The sequence below is a fragment of the Cibotium barometz genome, chromosome 20 (assembly GCF_041138505.1).
Source record: "Cibotium barometz isolate CiBa-2024 chromosome 20, ASM4113850v1, whole genome shotgun sequence".
NCBI lineage: Eukaryota > Viridiplantae > Streptophyta > Polypodiopsida > Cyatheales > Cibotiaceae > Cibotium > Cibotium barometz.
The window spans coordinates 14,977,850-14,986,655 of record NC_141065.1 but is presented as its reverse complement, the minus strand read 5'-3'; the positions used below and the strand labels follow the sequence as shown (position 1 = coordinate 14,986,655).

At 43.4% G+C, this 8,806-nt stretch overlaps 1 protein-coding gene across 1 annotated transcript; it reads left to right on the top strand.

Moving 5' to 3' along the window:
- The first annotated feature begins 291 nt into the window (after positions 1-291).
- On the top strand, positions 292-3,982 carry LOC147627566 (uncharacterized). The gene is made up of 3 exons (XM_086814479.1): positions 292-1,033; positions 1,137-1,533; positions 2,008-3,982. The coding sequence occupies exons 1-3, from the start codon at positions 604-606 to the stop codon at positions 3,599-3,601; spliced, it is 2,421 nt and encodes an 806-aa protein (XP_086670605.1). The 5' UTR covers positions 292-603; the 3' UTR covers positions 3,602-3,982.
- The last annotated feature ends 4,824 nt before the right edge of the window (positions 3,983-8,806 follow it).

Below are 8,806 nucleotides of genomic sequence, written 5' to 3'. Positions count from 1 at the left end.
AGTGGCGGGCGGGCTGGTACCTGGTAGGCTGGTAGTGTGAAAGGCAGTACTGCCCAGTGCTGGGCGTTATCATAACCATGCAATAGTAAAAACCGAGCGCGGAAGGTTTATTAAATGATGACATCATATGTTACTGCGGTCGTGAAATTCTCATTCCCTTGCGATAACATTCCGGTACAGCAGCACGAGGGCGTGGAGCGCAGGGTCGTGTCCCGGGCCTGCCCTACAGGTCGCTGCCACGAAAGCATGCCGCCGTGTTGCCTTCAACCTTGTTCACGGCTCTCTCGTCCTACCTCTTCAAAAGGTTTGTCTGTTCTCCCTCCTGCGTGTTTTTGTCGTCGTATTCTCCACCTCTGGTCCCCGCCATAGCCCACTACAGACAGTCGGCTCAGCTTGAAACTCCCTCTTCCTCCTCCTTCTGTCTATCCGCTACCCTTGCACGCCATGGATTCGGCCATGCTGACCTGCAGTTTTGCGTCTTGGTAGTACTTTGGTAACACTAGTAATTCCCCCCAGAACTTTCGCTCAGAATCGTCTCTGTTTATTTACTCTTCTCTCTCCTTTCTCTCTCTCCATGCCTATATACCCCCTTACCTTAGAAGAATGCATGGAGGCCTTGGCCGCTGCAATACCACTACCACTGTCCCTACGCCGCTCCGAATGTTGGACATCGCTTCTCTGCTCAACCAAGGCGAAGCGGAGCACTTAGATCATTGTAGCCATGGCTTCTTCGCCCCTCCACCTCCTTTCCCACTTGAAAGGCCGCTAGTGTGTGCGGATCATTGTGTAGGATCTGCTACGTCGGAAGCAATTGAAGGGGCCGGCGAGCAATCAGCTGTGACAAACATGTCCAACATAACGTCCGCATCTGGGGAGGCTAGTGGATCATCTGGGGAGAGGGGTACCACAACGGGTGGTGCAGGCAGCACGGTGCAGCAGCATCCACAAGGCTCAACGGCTGCGACGGGCGGGCTTAATAGCCATGGGCTGACGGTGGCGGTTAAAAGGAAGAGAAATCTTCCTGGAACGCCAGGTTATCCAAACGCATCCACGCAAACTAAAATCTCAGCACTGTGTGAACTATTATTATCGTGTGATTAGATTTGATGCAAATGCATGATTTTGACGTTGTGCAGATCCTGATGCGGAGGTGATAGCCTTGTCTCCGAAGACGCTGATGGCTACGAACAGGTTTGTGTGCGAGATTTGTAACAAGGGGTTTCAGAGGGATCAGAATCTGCAACTCCATCGAAGGGGGCACAACCTGCCGTGGAAGTTAAAGCAGAGGACAAGCAAAGAGATACGGAAGCGGGTGTACATATGCCCGGAGTCGACGTGTGTGCACCACGACCCGGCGCGGGCGTTGGGGGATCTCACAGGCATTAAGAAGCACTTCTGCCGCAAGCACGGCGAGAAGAAGTGGAAATGCGATAAGTGCTCCAAGCGCTACGCAGTGCAGTCCGATTGGAAGGCCCATTCCAAGACCTGCGGCACTCGCGAATACCGCTGCGACTGCGGCACGCTCTTCTCCAGGTCCAGCTCCACTCCACCCGAAACGATAACTCTCACGTCTCTCTGCTTATATATAATCACGTTCTCTGGCTTCATCAAAGCTGCGTCGCACACATTTTACACGTACACACCCTTGGCCCGTTGTCGCTAAATCCTAGCTGCCGTTGGCCTGGCACTCTTACCCTGTCCCGCAGGCAGATCTTGCTTCTTCTAGGTTAGAGCCACTGGCTTCTGCTTTTCAATAATTTAGCACAGCCTTCTTCTCGATCACTGTTCATCTCCTCTGATCCCTTTTGACCTTTCTTGCACAGCTTCCCCACCTTTTACCCTTTTGCCTTCTGCTTCGACGTGGTATTTGCATGCATATTCATGGCCCTCCCGCCCTGTATGGTCTCTCCCACACCTTGAATAGACGTATTGTCATCTTGAAAACGAGCAAGAGTGATTGATTCTCACTAACAAGTTCATTAATGTTTTCCTTCGTAATGCTTGCAGGAGAGATAGTTTCATCACGCACAGAGCCTTCTGTGATGCCCTGGCTGAAGAAAGTGCGAGGGTGAACGTTGGCGGTCACTTATCCGGCAATAACGCGCTTGCAATACAAGCTGCTGGAGGGCCTGTGAGTATGCTGGGAGCTCCTGCATCTCCTGGAAGAGCTAGTCTATCCCGATTAGGAGGGCCTGTTATGGACCCTCTTTCTTCAACTTCCACGAGTGGTCTGCTGGCTAGCTCTTCCTCTATAGAGAGCAGTTTATTATCCGGATCTACTGCACCATCTTCAAGGCCAAGGCTTTCTTTGTGGCTGGGCACAGGCCCAGCTTCAGGCAACGATCAATTGATCGGTAATGATCATCTCGCTATGAATCGAATAGACCCTTTTGGTAATGTGCAAGGTGGCACGTCTATGGCGAGCATGTTCGGGTCGCTTGATGATTTTGATGGCCCGAAGCCTCTCTCCGGCATGAGTTCCTTGGGCGGCATGCCAGGATCCGGCAGCCATTACAGCAACCTGCTCTTGTCAGGCGTAGCTGGCGCTACCAATGCCGGGCAAGCCGGTTTAATGGCCGACATAGGCGGCATATCTGAGCTTTCTGAATTCGGGGCCTTGTCAAGCTGGCCCGATAGGAGAGTAGCTGAAAACCACCCCCATCACGCAACACCAGGTGGACTGGGCGGTAATGCCAACCCAACTGGGTTCTCCAACAGTAACAATAACAGCGGTGGGTTGGCAGCTATGCCTTCGTTGACGTCTCTCTTCAACCAGGCCCAATCCTCTTCCTCTGCTCAAATGTCAGCCACTGCGCTGCTGCAAAAAGCTGCTCAAATGGGTGCCACTGCGAGCAACAACTGTCTTCTTAAAGGTTTTGTAAACATGCATATGGCTGGCTCGGACACAAGCTCATGGACGAGCTCCGGTAGCCAAGATAGAGGGGGGGGAATGGGGCCAGGCCTAGGCATGGTGTCATGTCTAGCTCAAAATCACGATTCATTCATGCAGCAGCAGCAAAGACGGCCTTCTTTTGTGTTTGGAATCAAGGACAGCCCAACTGGAGGTGGTGGTAACAATAGCGAATATTTAAGGAACACCACTGTGGATAATGCAACGGCAGCTAGCATTCAAGAGCTTCTATCTTCTATGACGCCGTCTTCGGGATATTATGGGGGCAATAGTATGAGCAGCATACCCTCTTCAATAAGCCGTTTATTTAGTGAGTCCCGAAACATGGGGGGTTCGTTCAATCTGCCTGCGAGTGATAACATGAATCTGAACCCCCCACCCCCTTCTAGAAGAGACCCCAATCTAAGTGGTCAGCAGCAGCAGCAAAAGTTTGCAATGATGGGCTTCGGCAGCGTACCAAAGAGCGAGGACGGAGTGACCCGGGACTTCCTAGGGGTTAGAGGGGTGAATGCCTTGGTCGGAGCCCAAGATTCAGCAGCTGCTGCAGCCGCCATGGAGAAATCTCTCTCTCAGAGAGACCTTTCAAGCATGTATCCTGTTGGAATGGAGCTATATAGCAGCCCCAGAGATAATCTCCGAACTTTTGGTATCAACGGCCAGTCACCTGGGCGATCATGGGACAATGCATGATCATTGTTGTGGCAGATGAAGCTGTTTTTTTGTCAAACTATAAGGCGCCCCCGCCCCCTCGTTACAAGTCCTCTCTCTACTGCAGTCAGTGAGCTGGTGCAATTCTTTTCATCCACCTCATATAAAATTGCAGCTAACCTCCCTGCCATCTTGCAGTTGTACAGATTATCAAGAAAATGCCATGCCGGTTTGGCAGGCCCGCGTTCATGCCAAACAATCATGCGGCTTTCATCACAATTGATTTGTAAAGTAGATTAATAGTCCTGAGATTAGTCCTGGATTAGACGAGGACCTCACTTGTTATAGTTGCTATATTGTATCCCTAAGCTTGTGTAACATTGCTGCATTTGTTCTCTAGGGGGAAAAAGTTTTGGCAGCTCAGCATATTGAGTTTATAGGCTCGTAAGAGTGAATTTCCAAACTGTAGTTCTTAAATTATGCCTATGCAAACTATTTGAGACAGCAAGTTGGTGGAGTGGTTGAGGTGGTTACTCTAGAGTCTTAAGGTCATACGTTAGAAGTCTTAAGGTCATACGTTAGAACCATTCATGGTGTAGTTCTTAAATTATGCCTCTGCAAAGTATTTGAGACAGCAAGTGGTTAAGGTGGTTACTCTAGAGTCTTAAGGTCATAGGTAATTCCAACCAATTCAAAAAAAAAGATAAAACAAGGGCCAAGTACAGATATGATCGATTGAACAGAATTCAACATCAAGGTGCAATCTATGAGTCACCTTTGTACAGATATGATCGATTGAACAGAATTCAACATCAAGGTGCAATCTATGAGTCTCCTTTGTAGGATTGAATGCACTGTGTACACGATTGCGCACGCAAGGTAGTAGGCGACAAACAACAATAGGCCTAAGCCTGCCCACCTTAAATCCCAAGAGAACCAAGTAAAAGTGTAAGGGTTGATAAGCCTTTGTGAACCTTAGTGTGTACATGCCCTTTAGTAACTTAGTCATTTTTTGTATATGGGATAAATCATTCAATGGTCGTGAGCTGATGATAACTTATTGCCAAATCAATCTCTTATCTGTGCAATTAAGCTTAACGTCAGCTCTCGACGCTTGTTGACAACAAAACCACCACAAGCAGCCAACAGCCCTCTCTAGTCCAGCCGGACATGGTTCTTCTCTCAACCATTGGCAGCTAGCTCTTAGCCCGCCCAACCATGGCTTCCATCTAGCAAGAACCAATGCATAGTTGCAACATGATAGCAGGGTAAAGGTCCGCCAACCCAAATGCCCAAGGAGCCCTCCCTCAGCTCTGATACCACTGTAGGATTGAGTGCACTGTGTACACGGTTGTGCAAGTAAGGCAGCACGCGGCCAACAACAACAAGAATGGCCCGCTCTTTGCCCACCTCAAATCCCAAGAGAGCCACGTAAAAACGTGGGGGATAATGAGCCCTTATGAACCTGAATGTGTACATAACATACCCTTTAGGACCTTAGTCATTTTTTATATATGGGATTAATCATTCAAGGGTGGTGAGTTGACAACAACCTCATTGCCAACAATCTCTTATCTATGCTAGTAGTAGCAAAAGTTTAGGTTTAAATTACATGGTAGCAAATCTGTGATTAATCTCAATGACATCTAATTGATTTCTCTTCTCTAATTGTCATCCTCTAAAAATAGGTAGAGTTTTCATGGCTTAAATACTACAACACATTGGGGAATGGTAGCCAGGTTTAATCCATACAGACATGGATCTAGTCTACTTGGAAGATGGATATGGGCCTAAGGATATGGAAACAAACTTCTAACACTCGACTACAAAGAAAAACCTTAGAGAAGTGCGTGGGAAAAGAAAAAAACACCAAATAAGACTAATTTGACCAAAAATGATGCAACCAAATAAAACTTGATGAGGAACCCAAGCTTGTGTTTATATTTCACTATTGTTGAGCAACGAAATAGCATTGCAATTAACAAAGCAACTAGGAAAAATTCTAGAATTTTTCAGAGAGCATTCCACAATAAAGAGAATGTTTTGTAAAGTGACCATCTTACTAGATCACCTAGTTTTAGGTTCGACCTTTGTTATAATAAAATTAAAGAAGCACAAGGAGAATGACATGAAATGTATGAAAAAACACAAGTGCTAGATCCATTCTAATATTCAAATCAAAACATTTTATGGTGTGGTGAGATACACTTTTAATCAATCCCATCTTGTAAAAACTTTAGGTTGTTTTCTCGATCCATTTCTAAATCTGGTAGATTAATCAAAAACTATATTTCACTATCACTACTATCATCATCATTGCCAATTATAATGGGTGCTCATTTTATTCATTTATTAGAATGAAAGTCTCCTTATGCTCTTCATTACTAGTGTAAGTCTCCTCATGCTGCTGTGTGTTGTTTTCTTCAATATCTTACACATTTTGATCTGTTTGATGATGGATTAGTATCTACTTGTACCTCATCAATGTCTCAATCTTAAAGATACATTTTGATTGTGGAGCAACTTGTATATTACATCACTATTTTGAATCCCTTGGAACGTGATGAAACACAACCTAGCAAAAACAACAAGATAGGCTAGTAAGTACTTAAAATTCATACCTTAATTATGTTATTTGATTGAGGATATAATTAGTTTAAAATCTCACCTATTCATAGTGTTGAGATAGTGCAAAGGTGACTATTCAAAACTTTTATGGAGTCAATTGCAAAAAACCCACTTGTATGCTTCTTGATAGTTGTTTGCGTTCCTTTACATACCACTTCAACCATTTGACATCAAAGATAATCAAGTTAATGGTTCTAAATCCAACCTCAAAGATATCTTGAATAGCTCCAAATAAATCAACCTTATCTACCACAAAAGAAGTATCTTGAATAGTTCCACAATAAGAAAGCTTACCCGTACAATAACATAATAGGCTAGTAAGTACTTAAATTTCGTACCTTAATTATGTTATTTGATTGAGGATTAACACAAAAGTGGTATGCATGCTTATGTGTGGTGTGTTGAGTATGCATGCTTAATAGCTTGAGTGAGGGAATGATTGACTTAGAGTGGAGTGGAGAGTAGTTCAAGCTTTCTACCTGAGCCACAGTGCCATTGGAAGGGTTATCTTAACCATTGCCACTGGAAGGATTACCCTAGAGGTTTTAGAGTAGAGGAAGGGTTCAAACAAGAGGGATTGACACTTCTCTTGGCCTCTTGCTTACTTGTGGTATAGATGCTTGTGTGAGTATATGTGGTGTGTTTAGTACGTATGCTTGATAGCTTGAGTGAGGAAGTGATTAAGCTAGAGTGGAGTGGAGACTCAGGTGGTTCAAGCTTTCTACCTTAACCATTGCCAGGAAGGGTTACCTTAGAGGATTGAGAGTAGAAGAAGGGTTCAAACAAGAGGGATTGACACTCGTCTTAGTTCAAGCTTTGTAGCTTAACCATTACCATTGGAAAGGTTACCTTAAAGGATTGAGAGTAGAAGAAGCGTTCAAATAAGGTGGTTGACACTCTTCTTGGCCTCTTTTACCTCTCCTATAAGGACATCCATGATCCAAGATAAGTGTTTTTGGCCATTGTCCAATGATTCCTTACACGATGGAAAGAAAGTGCTTTGACATGAACAAATGGTACCATTGTGGGTGAAGATTTAATCTTGGATCAGGGAAGGAAATAAAATCATCTGTTTCTCAAGAAATTTCTATGTTTGTCACTAAATCATGACCTTGGATGCAAATCCTTAATTTAGTGTCAGGGAATTTTCTAAAGTAGGGTCTTGAGTGGATTTGAGTGTTAGGGAATTGTGTTCTAAAGTAGGGTCGTGAGTGGATTTGAGTGTTAATGTGTGTGATTTATGTGATTGAGAGTGGATTTATGTGATTAGAATAGGTTTTCTTTCTAAAGTAGGGTCTTGAGTGGATTTGAGTGTTAATGTGTGTGATTTATGTGCTTGAGAGTGGATTTATGTGATTAGAATAGGTTTCTTTCTAACCATAATATTTTTTTGTTAACATTTTTATATTTTTTATTATTAATTTGATTTATTCTTTGTCTCAGGGGAGTGATGGAATGAACAGAAAGCCCTCCCGAGTGGAATTGAGGTAGGCTATCTCTCCACTTAGTTGTTTTCCTTCATTACCATGAGCATTAGTGTTAGATTTATATCTCCACTTGGTTGTTTTCATCATTACCATGAGCATTAGCCTTAGAATAATTCTCATTATCATGATCATTAGCATTAGATTATTTAGAAACTTAGTATTACCATGAGCCTTAAATTACCATGAGCCGTGAATTAATTAAGAACTTAGTGTACTCTAGCATTGTTTGTAATTATTTACCAAGTTTGGCTTAATCTAGACATTAATCTTTGTAATTATTATTTTGAGTAGAATTGAGTGTAAAATCATGGCATTAGAGTGTTGCTAAGCATCACTATAACACTAAAAAAACCCAACAAACATAAAGAAAAACCACTTCGGATCACCTCCCTAACACTTAAATCATTCACGATCCGGATTGTCTCACTTTTTGGATCATTAGATTTTTGGACTGTAGCAAGGCTGGGATCCCTAGTTTTTAGATCCTCTATGATCTGGATTGTTGATTTGAGATTTAGATCATTGACTTAAGAATTCTAGATTTGGATTGTGAATCCAACAACTCGACTCCCCAAAAGTAGAAAAATAAAAAAATACAAAATTCATATTCACCTTGCCCATTACTGTTCTTTTATCTATCTGTTTATTGTTTTCCTGTTCAAAAATCTTGAAAAATACATAACCATAAAAAAACCATGAAATCAATAAAAGCCCATTAAAAATTTAAAACAAACCTATAAAAAGAACCTTAGCAAGAGATTCTAGTGAGTGCTGGATGAGGTGCTTATACATTCATGATTAGGCAGAATCATTGCTCAGTCCTACTCTAACCCAACCTACAAATACGAGACTTCGTCTCACGTTGGTGCATGAGATGAAGTCATCTCACATTGGTGCATGAGATCTCATGCACTATACTAAGGGCCACGCATGGTGTTGACCCTCTTGATTGCATGAGACTCTAGCTCAGAAGCAGACCAAGAGTGTTTCACAAATGAAAGAGACTATATCAGTGATGTGGGGTCTAAATGCTATAGTGCTTTCGCTAAAACAAGAATGTAGTCTAGTGAGCACCATGTATTCATTAGTGAATCATTAAGAAGGCTAAAAGGGCTCAAGTTGCTCACTAAAC